This window comes from Coccidioides immitis (assembly GCF_000149335.2).
Source record: "Coccidioides immitis RS genomic scaffold supercont3.2, whole genome shotgun sequence".
NCBI classification, from domain to species: domain Eukaryota; kingdom Fungi; phylum Ascomycota; class Eurotiomycetes; order Onygenales; family Onygenaceae; genus Coccidioides; species Coccidioides immitis.
In genome coordinates this window covers 5011120-5030509 of record NW_004504309.1, presented here as the reverse complement: position 1 = coordinate 5030509, position 19390 = coordinate 5011120, and the positions used below count along the sequence as shown (strand labels likewise).

Here is a 19390-nt window from a genome sequence, read left to right as displayed (position 1 = left end):
ACCACTTTCCAATTCTTCGCTTGTGCTCAGAATCTCACGACCATTTCACTAATCAAGGCTGCTCTCATCGTCAAATTCCAACGTTAACCTTCATCCCAGGATGGCGATCACAAAGATCCACGCTAGATCGGTCTACGACTCCCGTGGCAACCCCACAGTCGAGGTCGACGTCGTCACTGAGACTGGCCTTCACCGTGCCATTGTTCCATCCGGCGCCTCCACTGGTGAGTAGTAGACTTGATGCTTCCAGACCCCCATGAACCCAAGAAAATTACGGTCTCACGTCTACGCACAATCGGCTGACACGTCCATCAATAGGTCAGCATGAGGCTTGTGAGCTCCGTGATGGTGACAAGACTCACTGGCTCGGAAAGGGTGAGTATATCCCGCAATCCATGTGGGAAGCTGCATTTTGACGATCATCCAATTCGAACCCAGGTGTCTTGAAGGCTGTCAAGAACGTCAACGAGGTCATTGGCCCCGCCGTCATCAAGGAGAACATTGACGTGAAGGACCAATCCAAGGTCGACGAATTCTTGAACAAGCTCGATGGTACCGCCAACAAGTCCAACCTTGGTGCCAACGCCATCCTTGGTGTCAGTCTGGCTATCGCAAAGGCTGGTGCTGCTGAGAAGGGCGTTCCACTTTACGCGCACGTCTCCGATCTTGCCGGGACCAAGAAGCCATACGTCCTTCCCGTACCATTCCAGAATGTCCTCAACGGGGGTTCCCATGCTGGTGGCCGCCTTGCCTTCCAGGAATTCATGATTGTTCCATCGTAAGTTAGGACCGAAAAAGGCACCCAGTCGATTTCTCCGAATACAATCCTGACCTAGTAGTGCCGCCCCTTCTTTCTCTGAGGCCCTTCGCCAGGGCTCCGAAGTCTACCACAAGCTCAAGGCACTTGCCAAGTCCAAATATGGCCAGTCTGCTGGCAATGTTGGTGACGAGGGTGGTGTCGCTCCCGATATCCAAACTCCCGAGGAAGCTCTCGACTTGATCGCCGAGGCCATCGAGCAGGCAGGTTATACCGGCAAGGTGAAAATTGCCCTCGACGTTGCATCCAGCGAGTTCTACAAGCCGGAGGAGAAGAAATACGACCTTGACTTCAAAAACCCTAACAGCGATAAGAGCAAGTGGGTCACATATGAGGAGCTCAGCGATCTCTATAAGAAGTTGGCCAGCAAGTACGACATCGTCAGCATTGAGGATCCCTTCGCCGAAGACGACTGGGAGGCGTGGAGCTACTTCTTCAAGACCTCTAACATTCAAATCGTCGCGTATGTGATCATGCCCGTGCCCCATGGCTGTGTTTAGCAACTAACAAGAAGAAATGTAGGGATGACCTTACTGTCACCAACCCCATCCGCATCAAGAAGGCCATTGACCTCAAGGCATGCAATGCTCTGTTGCTCAAAGTGAACCAGATCGGCACCTTGACCGAATCCATCCAGGCCGCGAAGGACTCGTACGCTGACGGCTGGGGTGTGATGGTATCTCACCGTTCCGGTGAGACCGAGGACGTCACCATTGCCGACATTGTCGTCGGACTGCGCTCTGGCCAGATCAAGACTGGCGCCCCTGCCCGGTCCGAGCGTCTTGCCAAGCTGAACCAGATCCTCCGCATCGAGGAAGAGCTTGGTTCCAGCGCTGTCTATGCTGGAGAGAACTTCCGCACTGCAGTAAACCTGTAAGAAAAGGAAAAGAAAAAATAAAAAAGATAAAGGACGGAAAAGAACGAATCGAATCGAAATCCGATAGTCAATACGGAGTACATCCGCGAAATAGCTAAGAATTTGTATCAAAATAAGGAGCATCTTTTGCCTTTGAATTAGGAAATTGAAGCCTCACAACATTTGAAGCATGTCTCTTAACATCTCCTGCTCCATAGCCTCCATCCTATCCTTAGCAATGTCCCATCATCATCCCGCGCGCAGAAGGTTCCAAACCTTGACAATGTAGGACTGGATTTATATTCTTCCGCTGCCGAGTTTCTCTCCAAAGAAATTTTTGCCCCGCCAATCAGCCTTGACCATGTAATTTCACAAAACCGTGAAAAAAAGAAAGAGTTCAGGAAAGGAGGAAAGGCGGCCACTGGTTTCGTTCTACTTGACTTGCGCGTCGTCCCCGTTGGAGTTCCATCAGCCTGTAGCCCTACAGCTCTCTTAATAAATACACACTGTTTTGTCTTGACACTACAATTTAAATCGACCCTTTACCCTGCAAATTTCTCAGACCATGGCGCCTTCAAAGTGGGGTAAGTTTTCTCCCTTTGAGTAAGGGATTGTCGACGACCAGGACAGCCCGTGGAAGACGCTGGCCAGACTTTCAGATAGATATCTAATTGATCATGTTTTGGAACCCTCATAGACGATGAAGAGGAGAGCACACCTCCTTCCACCCCGCCGCCATTCGTGGCAAGACGCAAGTTTGACGATGAGGAAGATAGTGACGAGGTATGGGAGTGTTCGGCCTTTCATCTCAAGATTCTTTTTCTTCTCACGAAAACATATGGGATGATGTTGATATCTTTGTTCTCTGCGACATAGGTTCTAGATTCCTGGGACGCCGCCGAAGATTCGGAAGTCGAGCGAGAGAAGGAAGCAAAAGCAGCTGCAGCTAAAGCCAAGGCTGAAGCTGAAGCCGCCGCGCAGAGGAAATCAAAAGCGCAAAGAATAGCAGAACATAAAGCCCGGCGCGCCCTTGACGAGGAAGAATCGAGCGAGGAGGAAGATGCTGCGGAACAGCGGGCGCGGCTGAGACGGACGGAGAAGGAGTCCGATCTGAAGCACGCGCAGGATCTTATCGGCGATATCGATCTCAACCGGAACCGGTCAGCGCCCAAGGCGACCGTCATTTCTGACCCGAATGACCCTACCAAATCTGTCGATATCTCTGCCATGCCGCTCTTCAAGCCGGGAACCAAGGCGCAGTTCACCACTCTCACAGAGACCCTCGCTCCTCTACTAGCCGCCCAATCCAAGAAGCCGCAATACTCTATCTGGGTCCAAGAGTTTACGAAGCAGCTTGTAAAGGAGCTCCCCAGTTCGGAAATCAAGAAGGTGGCAAGCGCTTTGACCGCCGCTAGCAACGAGAAACTCAAAGAGGAAAAGGCCGCTGACAAGGGCGGGAAGAAGAGCAAGGCAGCCAAGACCAAGACAAGTCTCGTCACCACTCACTCGAACCGCGCGGATCTCACAGCGTACGATGGCGATGAGCTGGACGATGATGACTTTATGTGATGCCCCCTCCCTTAATTTTTTTTCTTTTTTTTTCTTCTTTTCTTTTTCCCATTTCCATTTCCCTCCACCACCATACCCTTACTCGATTCCAAAGACGTGTTTGCTTGGGTTATTGTTTATCTCGAAGATTTCGTTTCGTTATTCTACAGCAGGCTAGTAGTATGGGCATGGCATGGCATGGCAATTTAGAATTTCGCGCACGCAACAAAAATTGGTAACTATTCAGATCACTAGCTCGTCTGCGGGAATGACCCATTCCTCCAGGTATATACGATTTGAAGATCTTTAATATAAAACGTTTTAGAGCGACACAAAGCAAGTTTTTCCCTTGTAATCAGACCTAGCTAGGTTCCCCCTTGGATGTACGGAGTATACTTCCCGGTTTGCCCGTCTATGGATGAGACCATAGTTACTGTACTGCACAATGGCGTGTCGTGGGTGGCATTGTTTGCACCACTCAACCATATGTGAGGCTCATTATACCCCTTCCCAGGCTCCTTTGCAGTTACATTAGGCTGGCTACGTAGTATGAACACAGAAATGGATGTACCTACATAGGAGTATCTACGTGGTATTTCTAAATAGGTCTTTCTTGTCCTCGTCCATCGACTTGAAGATGCTGCATCGTGACGAGGTTGGAGATGAGGAGAAGGAGAAGTCGAATGGTGGAAAGATTTGATCTCCAGGAGCAAGCCCCCCTTCCACCGCGCGAACCAGGGATGGAGTTAGGTGCTGCGGAAGAAAGGAAGCCTCTGCCATGAAAACTCCATTGGCGATTCCATGTCTGGAGATATACAGGCGATCCACTGGCTGCCGGTCCTTTTCAATTTTTGTGTTCCGTAGAACAGATGGAGCCAGATTCACGGTAGGACGCGACATGGACAAGATTGCCAGGGTCAGCGTCAGGCAGTTCACCTGTCAGTCTTCATCCACTCGGTACCATGCAATTATTTTCTAGGTATCATAATTCCAAAATATGCTCTCTCATTTCTGATTCTACTTAACCATCATGGGTATTAGGACAGTCAATGCCTTTGTTGTGGACCTTGTGGTGGTTTTCTTTTGCATCAATCACTGGCTTTGCCGCTGTTTTTGGCTGTCAAAGTTTGCTTGTAAGGATCTAGATAGTGAAGCGGAAATATCATGACCTGTACCTTTTTTTTGTTTTTTGGCTCCATTCTAGCGGAATCATGTCACTCCGGCCCAGGCTGGGTCAATGGCGCGTATCGCCAGCCATCCAAAGTGAGGGGCGGGAAATAAAAATGTTGTGGTGGGTTTTGCCGCCGGAATCAGAGCGAGTGAGTTCAAAGGGGAAAAAAAAGAAAAAGCGTAAAAAAAGAAGAAGAAAAAGAAAATATGGCTAACAAATGAAATTTTTTCACCCTTTGGCGTGAAAAGCAAAGAAAAAGAATGTTTGCTAAATGAGAGAGAGGTTTGTCACAGGAGAGGCACGGCATAGCAAGCCACTGGTGGACAACAGCAGCCTTAACCAGTTTGTTAGTGTTGTTGTTGTTCCCTCGCATCACTCAACAACAAGGACTCGCTAAATCCAAACCCCTTCAACTCGCTCCCTCGCTCCCTCTCACTCCTCTCCTCCAGGCAGGACAATCAACTGTTTCAACCCACCTGCACGGTCAACCATACCAGCACCCCCTCTTCTAGCAAACAATTTTCTTTTCCTCTTCTTTCCCAATCATCAGTATTCCCAGCATCCCCTCATTTGTTGTTGACCCTTCAATCATTACAACACTCACGGAAAAATGACTTCTGAAGTATGTTTACCCCTCTCCTCAGGTTGGTTTGCCAGCGGTTCCGGCCCCAGCACCAGCGACCCTCCACTCTTGTTCTTCTTTGTGTTGCTCTCTCTCGGCATTGCTGTGCACTGACAGTACTAATGATGTTGTCTTGAGCAGCGTGAGAAGTAGGTTTTTCCAATCCTGTGCGCATGGTCCTTCAACTATCCTCTGCTCACATCCATGCAGCAAGACCTTTCTCGCCCGCCTCTGCGAGCAGGCTGAGCGTTATGATGGTAAGCAGATCCAGGCCACAGGGGAACGTGCAGGAATGGAGCGCTGACTTGGATTATAGAAATGGTCACCTATATGAAGGTTTGTTACACTCTATATGATGTTCAGTATGGTGAGATAATTCAGGGGCTGACTCTTTTTCTACAGGAGGTCGCCAGCGTAAGTTCCCTCGATGTTTGCCGCTGTGAAAATGTCGCGTGACCCGGCAGAGGAGTACGCCCTGTACTAAATTTCACGCTAGCTCGGGGGTGAACTCACTGTCGATGAGCGCAACCTCCTTTCCGTCGCGTACAAGAATGTTGTCGGCACCCGCCGTGCCTCGTGGCGTATCATCTCGTCTATCGAGCAAAAGGAGGAATCTAAAGGCTCTGATAAACATGTTGCCACCATCAGGGAATACCGCGAGAAGATCGAAGAAGAACTCGAGCGTGTTTGCCAGGACGTCCTCGAGGTCTTGGACAACAACCTGATCCCCAAGGCTGAAACCGGCGAGTCCAAGGTCTTCTACTACAAGATGTGCGTTGCCCTCGAACCTCGATGCTGATTGGAGTGTACTGTGAGCAAATGCGCTGAGCTCAATGATTCTATAGGAAGGGAGATTACTACCGCTACCTCGCCGAGTTCGCCTCTGGTAACAAGCGGAAGGTTGCAGCCACCAATGCCCACGAGGCCTACAAGGTATTACTCCACAGCTTGATTCTGTCGTCTGCAACACCGTTTTGTATGCTCTACTAAACTCGCGTTGGGCACCCCCCTAGAATGCTACCGATGTTGCCCAATCCGAGTTGACCCCTACTCACCCCATCCGCCTTGGCCTTGCCCTCAACCTTTCAGTCTTCTACTATGAGATTGTCAACTCTCCTGATCGGGCTTGCCATCTTGCCAAGCAGGCTTTCGACGATGCCATTGCGGAGCTCGACTCTCTGTCCGAGGAATCCTATCGTGACAGCACTTTGATCATGCAGCTGTTGCGTGATAACCTCACTCTCTGGACGTCGTCTGACGGCGGTGAGGCAGAACCAACTACCACCGACGCGGCTTCCGAGGAGAAGCCCGCCGAGACTAGCGCTACCACCGACGAACCAGCGGCTCCCGCCTCCACTGAAGACAAGAAGGAAACAGCTGCTGAATCATAAAGGATGGTAATTTTCCGGTGATAATTTTACTGGTCGCCCAATCCATGCTTTGCTTGTCCATCCCCTTCGCCGATCCTATGGGAGTTGAAAACGATCCATTCGTAGTGTGGATTGCTTACACCTTCACATGTGTTTTTTAGTTGTCATTTCTGTTGTTCTTTTTAAAGGGTTGTGTATCTTTCAGGTTGCGGAGTTAGTTATTGTTTGGAGAGAGTGAGACTTGATCGGAAATGCAGCTTTCTATTACCCCACCCCCCAAATCCCTTTACCTTGATCGACGCCTTGTTGCGGGCCTGCCCCCTTTATTCCTTTGGAGAAAGAAGTTTATTATCATGCGGTTAATGCCATCAGGTAGTCAAGAGCTATCTTCTTGCTATTCTTCTTCCTCTTTTGTCCTCAGGGAGGGATGCTGCTCCTTTCTACTGCCCACCCATCTATGCATTTCTGGGTCTGTGATGCTTGTAGCCCTTGTTACGAACCCTTTCCCCGTCCCCCTTCTCTTCCCCATGCTATCAGTTTTCCCTAATACCTATTTTTTCTTTTTTTTGCCCCCAACGCAATAGTCACCGAGCCCTTGGCGATGCCTGGGCGATGAAGTTACCACCGGTCAATAAATACAGAAAGCCTACTCCGTACTCCGTATATACTTCATACAGAATCCAGAGTAGTTGGGAAGACTTACGCCCTGCGTCCACCATGATTGTAAATCACGATGCTTTCGTCGATGGTCGACAAGCCGAAGCCCGAAGCCACTGCCCGTTGACGAGGCATCGCGACCTTTCAAGCCAGTCTTGGTTGCGTCAGCCGCAAACACTTCGGGTTATAGTTCCTCCGCCCTGAAGAGGTTGTCAAACTAGCCACAGTGGCGCCTCCATCCAATGGAATCATTATCCCGGAGCCGCGGAACCTTCTGGCTGTCTTGGCGTTTAAATTAAGCTTTTTACCTTACATAATATAACGGCTCCAATGAGATTACATAAGCAATACCGGCGATCGGCCGTCGAAAAGACCACGTTGAAAAACCGGCGATAGCTCATCACCCAGGCCGATGCGCTCGGGAACAGAGGGATATATTACCTAGAGACTCGCTCGGTCAGCCTTTCACTCTTTTTCTTACTTCCCACCCCCAATCGCTCTTTGTTATTTTCATTTTACCGCTCGTGCATTGTGCCCTTGCGATGATCTAGGGCTTGGCGGCCGGGTTCGATAGATCGCAGATCTTACAGCACAATCCCAAAGATAACACACGAGTTTGACCACAGTTTCTCCACAGTCCCGCACACGAATCTTGCTCGTACCAGCGGCGTCAGCCGGCCGCTTCGATTCTGTATGCGCCGAAGTTTATAGCCACCTCTACTTTTCCCCTTCCCTCCTCTCCTTTCCTCTCCCGCCAAATCCGCCTCCCCAAATCCTTCCAAAGGTTATATACAGCCGGTAGCTAAGCAAGAGACAAAAAGAGCTCTGCCGGGAACTACTGAATCTTGCGCCCAGACGATGGAGCGCTCGTTTTTACATTCTCCACGCGATGTCCTCCGGCACTTTCAAGTCGATGAGCAGGAGGGTCTTTCCAGCGCGCAAGTTTTGAAATCGAGGGAGAAATATGGTTCCAACGGTGAGTGATGGATTATCCCCCCGCCTTAATTTCATATCAATACATATTACTCTCGCTCCATGCCACTCTTATGCTAAACTCTTGCCTCGCTATTATCTAGCCATTCCGGAAGAACCGCCAACACCGCTATGGGAACTTATACTGGAACAATTCAAGGATCAACTAGTTATAATCCTCCTGGGTTCGGCTGTCGTTTCGTTTGTACTCGCACTCTTTGAGGGAGGCGACGACTGGACCGCGTTTGTTGACCCCGCAGTGGTGCGTGTTTCGAAAAGCTGAGGAACATATATGGCCTTGGAATTGGAATTTCTGACACAGCTTGTTTAGATTCTTACAATCCTTATCTTGAATGCGATAGTCGGCGTATCACAGGAGAACAGCGCAGAGAAGGCCATTGCTGCTCTTCAAGAATACTCAGCAAATGAGGCCAAAGTTGTTCGAGATGGCGCTGTGCAACGCATCAAGGCTGAAGAGCTCGTTCCTGGAGATATCGTTCACGTGGCTGTCGGCGACCGTATTCCTGCGGATTGCAGACTTGTCTCCATCCAGAGTAATAGCTTCCGCGTCGACCAGGCTATATTGACTGGGGAGAGTGAAAGTGTCTCCAAGAGTACTTTAGAAATCAAGGACTTTCAAGCTGTGAAACAGGACCAAACAAATATCCTATTTTCCGGAACTACGGTTGTCAGCGGTCATGCCACTGCAGTCGTCGTTTTAACCGGGTCGAGTACCGCGATTGGTGATATCCACGAGAGTATTACAGCTCAGATCTCCGAGCCAACGCCATTGAAACAAAAACTCAATGATTTTGGTGATATGTTGGCCAAGGTTATCACGGTTATTTGTGTCCTCGTTTGGCTCATTAATATCCAACATTTCAGCGATCCGAGTCATGGGAGTTGGACAAAGGGTGCAATCTATTATCTCAAGATTGCTGTCTCGCTTGGTGTGGCTGCCATTCCAGAAGGCCTGGCTGTAGTTATCACCACTTGTTTGGCCTTGGGAACACGAAAGATGGCCGCAAAGAATGCCGTTGTTCGGTCTTTGCCATCCGTGGAAACGCTGGGCAGCTGCAGTGTAATTTGCTCAGACAAGACAGGCACCCTTACCACTAACCAGATGAGCGTTGAAAGGATTGTTTACCTCAATGAGTCTGGCACCGGCCTTGAGGAAATCAACGTCGAAGGTACAACCTTCGCCCCCGTCGGCGAACTACGGAAGAATGGTCAAGTTCAGGAAGATCTTGCTGCTACGTCGTCCACGATCTGTCAAATGGCTGAAGTTTTGGCTATGTGCAATGATGCGGCACTATCGTATGATCCGAAGAGCGGAACTTATAGCAATGTCGGAGAACCCACTGAAGGAGCCCTCAGAGTCCTAGTTGAGAAAATTGGCACAGGTGACATGGACGTGAACCAAAAGCTGAAGCATCTACCGGCATCCGAACGGCTACATGCAGCTAGCAAGCACTATGAAAACCGACTGCCCCTAAAAGCTACCTATGAGTTCTCTCGTGATCGAAAGAGCATGTCTGTCCTAGTGGGTAACGGGAAAAACCAAAAGCTCCTTGTGAAAGGTGCTCCCGAATCGATCCTCGAGCGTTGTTCCCATACCCTGCTGGGATCCAACGGCGCTAGGGTTCCCCTATCTCTGAATCATGCCAAGCTGATCTCGCAAGAAGTTGTGGATTATGGAAACAGGGGTCTTCGGGTTATCGCCATTGCCAGTATTTCAAATGTTGCAGAGGCGCCTCTTCTGCACACTGCAGAGACCTCAAATGAGTACGAGAAGCTTGAACAAAATATGACCCTTATTGGACTTGTTGGTATGCTTGATCCTCCTCGACCCGAAGTGGCTGCATCAATTCAGAAATGTCGAGAGGCTGGAATTCGAGTTATTGTAATCACGGGTGACAATCAAAACACTGCCGAATCCATCTGTCGACAAATCGGTGTGTTTGGAAAGCATGAAGACTTGCGGGGCAAGAGTTTCACCGGAAGGGAATTTGATGCGCTCAGCGAGCAAGGAAAGATTGAAGCTGCGAGACAGGCCTCCCTGTTCTCTCGTGTTGAGCCAACCCATAAATCGAAACTAGTTGACATACTTCAGTCTCTCGGACAGGTCGTTGCAATGACTGGAGATGGTGTCAACGATGCTCCCGCCTTGAAGAAGTCTGACATCGGCGTCGCAATGGGTTCCGGTACCGACGTCGCCAAACTTGCGGCGGATATGGTTTTGGCCGACGATAATTTCGCAACCATTGAAGTTGCCGTCGAAGAAGGGAGATCCATCTATAGCAACACCCAGCAGTTCATCCGGTATCTGATCTCTTCCAATATCGGCGAAGTCGTGTCTATCTTCCTTACAGCAGCGCTTGGCATGCCAGAGGCTTTGATCCCTGTCCAACTTCTCTGGGTCAACCTCGTCACTGATGGCCTACCGGCCACTGCGCTGTCATTCAATCCCGCAGACCATGATGTTATGAAGCGGCCGCCAAGGAAGCGTGGTGAAGCGCTGGTTAGCGGCTGGCTTTTCTTCCGGTACATGGTGATCGGTATATATGTCGGTGTCGCAACTGTTTTTGGTTTCGCTTGGTGGTTTATGTATAATCCACAGGGTCCGCAAATAACATTTTGGCAATTAGTAGGTTTTCCTTGTCTTAAGAGGGTTCCAATATCGTGGACTGTAGCTGATCCTACGTTATTTAGTCGCATTTCCACAAGTGCTCTAGAGAGTTCCCCGAGATCGGGTGCGAGATGTTCACGAATGACATGTCAAAGTCGGCATCCACGGTTTCGCTCTCTATCCTCGTCGTTATTGAGATGTTCAACGCCATGAATGCTCTGTCGTCCAGCGAGTCCCTTTTCACCTTCCCATTGTGGAACAACATGGTGCTTGTCGGCGCGATCATAATGTCGATGTCCCTTCATTTCGCAATTTTGTATATTCCATTCCTGCAAGGCCTTTTCTCGATCTTACCATTGAACTGGCTCGAGTGGAAGGCAGTGTTGGCAATCAGTGCGCCAGTTATGTAAGTTCCTTTCATCCACGTCCCTTTTAAGACGCTGGTGGGTGGATATGACTGACCGGAGTCGCTTCTTCCGAAATAGTGTGATCGACGAAATTCTTAAATTCTTCGAACGCCAGTTATATGACACTCGTACGACCTTAGCTTCGAGTTGCACAAACGGAGAAGCCACAAAACCTAAATTATCCTAGAGCCTTACACTACTCTCATCCCAATATATTCCAGGTCGCCTAATCCTTAGAGCATATTGGATGAAAATATGCAGAAAAATGTGTTTTATTATCATTGTATACGTAGTACATAGTTCTGATACGCGTTCATGAATAGAAGAATTTCTGTTACGTATAATGAATTCAGTCTTTAACCATTCGCGAAATAGTTCCCTAAGAGATAGGATCGATGCGGCGGGCCGCTCTCACAGACAGCCACGGCCGACAACACTCGCGTCACCGCACCCTCCTCATATCAATATCTTTGCATCGGAAGTCGGGGATTTATCGTAGCCAACTCGGTCACGGAGGTTCCCACCAAGCAATGGATGGTTTTAGAGTGATTGAATCCATAGCGAGGGACACGAACAGTCTGCATAGCACAACTAGTAGCAGTCAAAGAGCTATGAATGAACGGAAGTGGAGAGTGGACTCCACACTCGTTATCCGTCAAATGTTCGTTGTCCTTGAGGAAATGGGATTAAATTGTGTAACAAAGGCTGCAGCTAACGACTCCCCCTGCTCGCATTAACTAGTGACAAAGTACGGAGTACTCCGTACAGAGTACCGTTCCGCATACCGACGGGAAAGTTAAAAGTGTCAAAGGGTGGAATGATCAAAGCATCCCAACAAACAAAAGACGAGAATTCCGAGAAAGGCTGGATCAATCGAAGCAAAGTTACCAGCAGGGCGCGATGTCAATTGGCTAAAGGTAACCTTCCAATTTCTTCTCACATGAACCTATTATGCCCTAATTCCCGTTCGGGTCAAGCGTCCCACGGCTTCGGGTGCCATGAACCGGCGCGGCGGGAAACCTAATTTGGACGCAACAGTCTCCCCGGCCTGGCTCTGTCCGCCCAGGAGAGATTCAATTCGATTGTGTGCGAAGTCCTCTTTGCAGAATGCTCACTGCTCCGTTTCTCTTAAGCTCTCAATCGATGTTCCTATATAGCTACAATTGGCAGTGTAAAGCGCTACGGCCTCCGCAGGGCGTCATTTCGCCTTGGAAATCGGCTGAACAGAGACGAACTTCAGATCTGGCCAATCACGGGAGTAGTGACAAACAACTGAGATTTCTGTGGGTCTCCTAGGCAATATCCTCCATACAGAGAACTCCGTTTTGGTGTACTCCATACTCCGTACATATGCAGGACATAAACTGCGAACAACACCAAATCAACGTCCGATACGAGATTTCGCCACGCAGATTTTGGACAAAGTTTTCTTCTCGATTCAGACAGGTAACTCTTAAACGACTGCCAGGCGGTGAATGTTCTCCATCTTAATATTGGATATATTATTTCCATGTCCCCGTAAGTCATACCCTTGTCCAGGAGGTTAGGGATGTGACGATAGCTTCGACCGTTAATACCGTTTTGCGGTTGGTTACGGAGAACTCCGGGTTGCTACGAATTGCATCTTGCCCCTCAGGTTTTCGCCAAAAGGACACTAGGCACGGGACGGGTGCGATCCGATCGGCGGCGCCAACTTTAATCTCACCTCATGCCTTGCTGTTTGGCTCTCCTCTCGCTTTGGCCAAGGTTGAGCGGAGTGAGCAATGGACCCTTGTGGATCTGGAGGATCTGGGCTGAAAAGGAAAATTTGCTCCGTAAAACCGGTACCCCTGACAGCGTGAAGAATTCCACCCAATGTCAAAAAGGCGAATCACAAAGCGTTGCTGCCGTGATGAAGGCAGCCACCAGGTTTCTCAAATGTCAACTTGCACATGTCTGATAATCCTGGAGCGACAACAAAAGGTACCAAGGAACTGAAAAAATGGAGAATGTGGGCACTTTTCCTGGAGTGTCATAGATTGATTAAACGCACGCCCGTAGGATGTGGCCCCCCAGGCTGAAGATATGAAGGTTCCGATCCGCTCTTCTGTACTCCGTACTCATGATGTGTGACTGCACGACACACACTGGATTTGCTGCAAATGTTGTTGGTTGATCGTCAGGGCGGAGCTGGTCTGCCAGATGTTGACCAAGGACCCCGGATCGTCATTGCGACGTCGATCACCACGGGGATCGCTCTCCTCGTCGTGTTGGCCCGATTCTATGTGCGAATATGGGTGGTTCAAAATGTCGGACTCGATGTACGTTTCCAAAAAAAAGAATGCTCGTAGCCCAATCCTATCGCCAAGATTGACTGGGGGACATTATTCATAGGACTATGTCATGGGTTTGACAATGGCCTTGGTATGTTTTTCCTGTTGATCCTTTCCCGTTGTCCATACGCAAGATGTCTTGAGATTAATAGCGAATTAATTGCAGTCTCTCGCGGGATGGGCAATCATAATCCCCGAGGTGAAGTATGGCGCCGGCAGGCATATGGCCTACGTAATGGACACGGTGAAGACGGCCATGCAGCTGAATTTCGCAACCCAAGTTATCTACCTCTGGGCAATTGGGACGGTGAAGATCTCAATAGGCTTAATGCTGGTACGCTTTGCACCCGCAAAGGGATATAAGCTCTTCATCCATATCGTCATTGGTAAAGCGTCCTCGTCCCCATTCACCCTACACTCCCGAAGCCGTATCGCTGACCGATCTTTTTTGTATTTAGTTTTGATGGCAATTTATACAACTATCTGCTTCTTTGTACGTGCAGGATTGTCAACCTGAAACGGATCGTTCTAACCAATAGGCTCGCAGACCCTCATCTTTCAATGTCATAAAATTGAATCGATCTGGGATATAAACGTCAAGTCCAAGTGCTTTGCCCCCAAGCAGCTTATGGCTCTGAGCTATACGAATACCGGTATTCTTCATCCCCATCTTGCTTTTCGGATCTCAAAACTAACACATCACAGCTCTAAATATCCTCACTGACCTCATTTTTGCGTTCCTCCCGTTCCTCATGCTTCGGTACGACCGGCAGTAGTCCCCATTGCTATAAAATAACGTGGGCTAATATTACCGATCTGTAGTGGTCTGCAGGTCAATCTCCGCGTCAAAGTGTCCCTCATCTGCATCCTGAGTCTTGGTGTCTTGTGAGTCATAGCTCCTTGGGCCTTGTGGAAGCACGAGCATGGTTAACATAGAATTCCGGACGGCTATAGCGCCTGTGTCGCAGCGTTTATCAAACTCTCGATCCTCCCCAATTACGGAAAAACCGGTGACTTTACATGGGATTATACAGATCTGACGATTTGGGTTGTGTATGTAATTGTTGCCGATCCATGCTCCGATAGTAAGGCTGACTTTTGCTCGCGTCTATATACAGGGTCGAAGCGAACATGGGTATCATTGCCGGAAGTCTCCCGACACTGAAGCCACTGTTCAAAAGGGCTCTCAATATTTATAGCACGAAGAAAACGAAGGGTTACTCTTCAGCGGCGGGCAATTACAGACTTAGCAAGATGTCAAAGGGAGGTAGCAAGAATGTCACGCTTTCAAGCGGTAACTTTGAAATCATTCATGCGCAAGATCGCAGGGCCTCGCATCTTAGCCCGGGCCAATACAGCTCTTCCGCTTACGCCAATATAAACGGAACTCTGGCCGATAATTCGAGTGAGGAAAGGATTCTTCCGGCTCAGCACCAGGAAGAGATTGTCTGCACGACGGAGGTGTTGGTGTCGAGCTTCCACCACAAAGCGGGGGATACTACTTCGATGTAATCGCGGCCAATAATATTATTTTTGCGGCATATCATGGAAAGCGGATTAGCAATGCTTTTTTAGAAGTCTATATTGAGGACTTCTTTCAATAACTTCCATTAAAGGAGGCTTCTCAACTCCGCTAATGACTCGCGGCAAAAATTTTGACAGTGACATTCCCACCGGATTTCCTCTCCGCTAAAACCCTACCAATGGGAAAAGAGGAACTCCCCAGTGCCATCGCTCTAATGGATTGGACTTTTCCTTCTCTCGTTTAAGTTCCCCATTTTTTTTTCCCCTGGCTCCTTGCGTGCGTCGCCAAGGCCCCCGTGCCCACCGAGCTAATCGTCCGATTGTACTCCGTGCGGAGTCCGTGAGAATGGATCCTAGTTTTTCTGTTTCATTCGCAGCAGCGTCGTTGGTCCCATCGCTGCACATATTGCACAGCTCAGTAGAGCGCGCCTGGAGCGTTCCGCCTTCAGGGACTCTAGCACAAATATGTCCACGCAACCACAATGGGGCGGCTGGAATGGCCTGGCAGGGGAAATTGCTGTTGCGATAGGCCATAATCACCACGTGGCTTGCGCAGAGATTAAGAACTTCCTTTCTGTCCACCGCCCCGCCCAGAGAGCGAAATAAAATCCATCCCCAATCGAGCCTGAGGCGTCGGCAACGGTGCCATTAGCTATTGCACCTTGGCTTCTTCGCGGAAGCGAAAGCAGCGCCGACTGCCGGTTATACATGATCGTGGATAAAAGGCGACCTCCCTGTTCCCCCAGAATTTCAAATTCTTGATTGCTTTTTCGGAGACTCATGACCTGTGCCCAGTGATCGTTTGCAATCCAGTGTTTCAGGAGAACTCTTTGTTTTTCTGAGAACAGGATCTCCACATCTCTGATCTTCCAGAGACAAGAGGGTATCATAAAATGGTTGCCCTGAAAGCCTTAGCCTTCGGGCTTTTCCTCTCTCGGGTGCTTGCTGTGCCAACACCTGTGGAAAGCAGTACCTCGCCCTCAGATACTCCGCCTACTGCGTCTCCCTCCACCCCAGAGGCCCAGGCCCAACTCGAACAGCTGTCGTCTATCGCGTACAATGTGAGCAAGTCGAATCTTGAAACTGGCTCGCAGACGAAACGCAGCGGGGGCTGCAGCTTGTCAAATCTCAGAGTGCGTCGTGAATGGTAAGATTTTTCCCAGACTTATGTCTTGTGCTCCACCGATCACATTATATAGACTGCGCATATTTTCTCTCGGCCATGGGGTGTATGAGTTTTCAAAGGGAACTATGCTCACAACAGGTTAGGTCCACATTTACGGCAAGGCAGAGGAAGAGTTATATCGATGCTGTCCTTTGTCTGCAGAGCTTGCCCGCCAGGACGCCATCCAGCATTGCCGCGGGAGCAAAGACTCGCTATGACGATTTCGTCGCTGTCCATATCCAGCAGACCTTGACCATCCACTATACCGTACGTCTTTTCATGTACCCAACGTGAAAGCTTGCCCTGTCTGACCATCAAAAAGGGCACATTCCTTGCGTGGCACAGGTATTTCACCTGGCAATACGAGCAGGCTCTTCGCAATGAGTGCTCCTACACTGGCGCCTTCCCGTAAGTAGCAACACTTTGCAACCATAAAGATCAAAACAAGATCAACGGCTCATAGGGCCACATCGTTAGGTACTGGGATTGGCCGCTTTCAGCAGTAATTGGCCTGGAAAACCATCCCCTTTTCGACGGCAGCGACACGTCCATGTCTGGTAATGGGGAGCCGATCCCCAACAAGGGTGATATTTTTCTTCATCTCGGAGATCTACCCTCAATCCGGCTGCCTTCGGGCACTGGTGGCGGATGTGTCACTAGCGGTCCATTCAAGAACTTCAAAGTGAACCTTGGCCCCGCTGCGCTCGTCCTCCCAGGCGACAGAACCGAAGCGGTTGCTAACCCACTGGACTACAACCCCCGCTGCTTGAAACGTGACCTCACAGATGCCATAGTTCGAAAGTTTGCCAACGCTACCGCTGTTGTGGATTTGATCCTCCGCAGGAAAACTATTGAAAGTTTCCAGATGAACATGCAAGGTATTCCTGGGAGCGGTTCCATCGGTGTTCATGGCGGCGGTCACTACGCCATGGGTGGCGATCCGGGCCGCGATGTCTTTGTCTCACCCGGTGATCCAGCCTTTTTCTTTCACCATGCGATGATAGATCGCGTGTGGTGGATCTGGCAGAATTTGGATCTGAAGAATCGTCAGAATGCGATCCACGGGACAGGCACATTCTTGAACGATCCCCCGTCCCCTGACACGACACTCGACACGATGGTTGATCTGGGGTATGCGGGTGGCCCGATGCTTCCAATGCGCGACCTGATGAGTACGATAAATGGGCCCTTCTGCTATGTGTATTTGTAAGAATACGACAGAATTGGAACAGGAGAGCACTTACATGGATGCATATTGTGCATGGAAGATATAATCCGTTTTGTAAATAGTATGCAGGAATAATATGAAGAACAACACACATACCTTATCTGAGAAGGTGATAATATGATATGACGCCGCTAACGGCTCGAAAATCTGGAATCTGACCCGAAGTCTCCCATACTCCGTAAAGGCTGAGAGATACGTGCATCAAAGGTTGCACAAAGCGCGTGTTGCCTTGTGTAACATTCTCGGCCCGGATATGTAACGGAATACGGATGATCAGATCAACCTAATTTCAAGTAGACCCGGCAGCCAGGTTCTCATCTCAGGAAATATCATTAAATCCCTAGCAAACCATGGTAGGAACACAGGTAATAGATCGTACAAGAATCAAGTGGGGGTATCTGAAAGAAGCATATAAGGACAGGCGAAGAAGCATAGCACTGAAGAAGAAACATCGAAGGTAAACACCAATAGCGACCACGAACTGCGCTCCAATAATTTCAAAGCTCCTTGTTTTGCAGGTGTACACTTAATAATCCAAGCATCGTGGCATGTTTCAATGTCCGCATTAACCACCAGTAAACACGGTCTCGACCAGGGGCACAATCTCGTGTATACGCTCCTCTAGGCACTGAGGTCAGACAGTAAGGGCTTGTGCATTTACTCGAGCAGTATTAGCTTCAATGTGGAATCATGTCTCAATTTTCTGTGCTCAAGAATAGTAGGGTTGCGGAGGCGGCACCGCTTGATACTGCTGCTGTTGCTGTTGCTGAGGCTGCTGATACATTTGCGTCTGCTGCTGATGTGGTGATGGTGTGGCACTATGATACACTGGCAATGGCGTGTAGTAGTCCTTCGTTTCGCCATTGGGCGCCGGTACAGCCACTGGGATAGGAACAGCGTCGGTTTGGGGTGCGACAGGTTCCACAGGGGCAGAAGCAGTGTTCTGATCGGACGTAGTTAATGCAGGATTCGACGCGACGAACAAAACGCAGAGGAATGTCATCGCATAAAAGAAGTCCGTGACGAAAGTTCCGGCAAGGAGGCGACCCCTAGGATCAGAGGTAAAGTTCGAGGGGAAAAAACTGTAGGTGTGGTCGCCTAATTGAGCGGTTGCGAGGCCCAGACTCGCAGCAATAAGGAGCGAGGTCCATATTGCCATGTTCTATATGAAAGAAACGGGAACTGTCAGCGCATGATCATGAAACAATCGCCGAGATTTTCGATTTTGAAAACTTACCCCGCTTCGCAGTTGTTTCGAGCGGGTCATTGCAGTGGCGATGCTGAAGACCGCCATGAGCATGCCAATCACAGCGAACACGTCAAAGGTGATTATCAATCCCCGTCGGGCGTCAGACAGAGAAAAAGAAGTCCTATATCTAGATGCGAACCCATCCATTACAGCGGTCGTAACAGAGAGATATGAAATGAGGATACTGCTCAGGAAAAGCATAAGTGTGAAATGAGCAACGGTGACGACCCTGGCCATGATGTACCCAGCAACCTGGTGTAATTGTCTGCAAACAGGGACCAGAATGAGGCCGTAGAGAACGAGGATGGCGAGACCATGAAGCCACACCGCAGAGATATTAACGCCTGTGACTGCATAGTATGATATGTCGCACTCATTTAGAACAAGGCTGACAAGCAACAGGATGTTACCTCTGCAAGACTGGTCAATTATATGGCATAGTGGCGAGTCGAGAATTAAAGCAGCACAGGGTGACTCTGCTCTCGACAATTCAAGGAATGAACACTTACAGGAGCATGAAATTAATGGACATATGAATCATGGCCCACTGTAAGCTCTCTTTTGCATGGCCAGCGTTGAGAATACGCTTCTTCCGCGATGCAACCATGCATGCGAGGACAAGGTCGACGATCAGCCAGAGGGCGGTAAATGCCAGAATGATCCTCGAGTAATCTGACGAAAAGGCGGAGCTGGGACAGGCGCTGCCTCCCGAGAAGCCACCGCCGCCTCCGCCAAAGCCTCCGCGTCTGGGAGCCATCGGAACTGATTTCTGTTGTATCAATCGGTCGTTGATCGAATAAAAAGGACTTGGAGCAGATTCCCGCAAATGCCAGCAAAGACAGGCATCAAGAGTCGTCAGAATG

The 19390-nt window shown here is 49.4% G+C and overlaps 7 protein-coding genes across 7 annotated transcripts; 6 read left to right on the top strand and 1 right to left on the bottom strand.

Annotated features, from left to right (window-relative positions):
* Positions 1-100: 100 nt before the first annotated feature.
* On the top strand, positions 101-1861 carry CIMG_07322 (enolase; the record flags this gene model as incomplete). The annotated part of the gene is made up of 5 exons (XM_001243425.2): positions 101-224; positions 319-375; positions 439-778; positions 840-1280; positions 1340-1861. 5 exons carry the CDS (start codon positions 101-103, stop codon positions 1692-1694), a joined length of 1317 nt encoding a protein of 438 aa, XP_001243426.2. The 3' UTR covers positions 1695-1861.
* Positions 1862-2058: 197 nt separating this feature from the next.
* CIMG_07321 (eukaryotic translation initiation factor 3 subunit J) lies at positions 2059-3557 on the top strand. The gene is made up of 3 exons (XM_001243424.2): positions 2059-2257; positions 2371-2456; positions 2550-3557. Exons 1-3 carry the CDS (start codon positions 2239-2241, stop codon positions 3240-3242), a joined length of 798 nt encoding a protein of 265 aa, XP_001243425.1. The 5' UTR covers positions 2059-2238; the 3' UTR covers positions 3243-3557.
* Positions 3558-4674: 1117 nt separating this feature from the next.
* On the top strand, positions 4675-7082 carry CIMG_07320 (14-3-3-like protein). The gene is made up of 8 exons (XM_001243423.2): positions 4675-5014; positions 5156-5163; positions 5225-5271; positions 5331-5350; positions 5417-5428; positions 5511-5785; positions 5860-5947; positions 6028-7082. Exons 1-8 carry the CDS (start codon positions 5003-5005, stop codon positions 6403-6405), a joined length of 840 nt encoding a protein of 279 aa, XP_001243424.1. The 5' UTR covers positions 4675-5002; the 3' UTR covers positions 6406-7082.
* A 454-nt stretch (positions 7083-7536) lies between these two features.
* CIMG_07318 (calcium-translocating P-type ATPase, SERCA-type) lies at positions 7537-11236 on the top strand (the record flags this gene model as incomplete). Its single annotated transcript, XM_001243421.2, has 5 exons — positions 7537-8017; positions 8118-8275; positions 8345-10660; positions 10726-11048; positions 11128-11236. Exons 1-5 carry the CDS (start codon positions 7900-7902, stop codon positions 11234-11236), a joined length of 3024 nt encoding a protein of 1007 aa, XP_001243422.2. The 5' UTR covers positions 7537-7899.
* Positions 11237-12851: 1615 nt separating this feature from the next.
* CIMG_07316 (uncharacterized protein) lies at positions 12852-15014 on the top strand. The gene is made up of 9 exons (XM_001243419.2): positions 12852-13349; positions 13423-13452; positions 13528-13747; positions 13820-13854; positions 13909-14014; positions 14067-14121; positions 14184-14246; positions 14316-14414; positions 14480-15014. The coding sequence occupies exons 1-9, from the start codon at positions 13191-13193 to the stop codon at positions 14871-14873; spliced, it is 1161 nt and encodes a 386-aa protein (XP_001243420.2). The 5' UTR covers positions 12852-13190; the 3' UTR covers positions 14874-15014.
* Positions 15015-15503: 489 nt separating this feature from the next.
* CIMG_07314 (tyrosinase) lies at positions 15504-17424 on the top strand. The gene is made up of 4 exons (XM_001243417.2): positions 15504-16032; positions 16155-16317; positions 16373-16458; positions 16528-17424. The coding sequence occupies exons 1-4, from the start codon at positions 15779-15781 to the stop codon at positions 17258-17260; spliced, it is 1236 nt and encodes a 411-aa protein (XP_001243418.2). The 5' UTR covers positions 15504-15778; the 3' UTR covers positions 17261-17424.
* A 36-nt stretch (positions 17425-17460) lies between these two features.
* On the bottom strand, positions 17461-19375 carry CIMG_07313 (uncharacterized protein). Its single transcript, XM_001243416.2, has 3 exons — positions 19037-19375; positions 18516-18939; positions 17461-18440 (listed from the first exon to the last, which is right to left on the bottom strand). Exons 1-3 carry the CDS (start codon positions 19282-19284, stop codon positions 17988-17990), a joined length of 1125 nt encoding a protein of 374 aa, XP_001243417.1. The 5' UTR covers positions 19285-19375; the 3' UTR covers positions 17461-17987.
* Between the last annotated feature and the right edge of the window lie 15 nt (positions 19376-19390).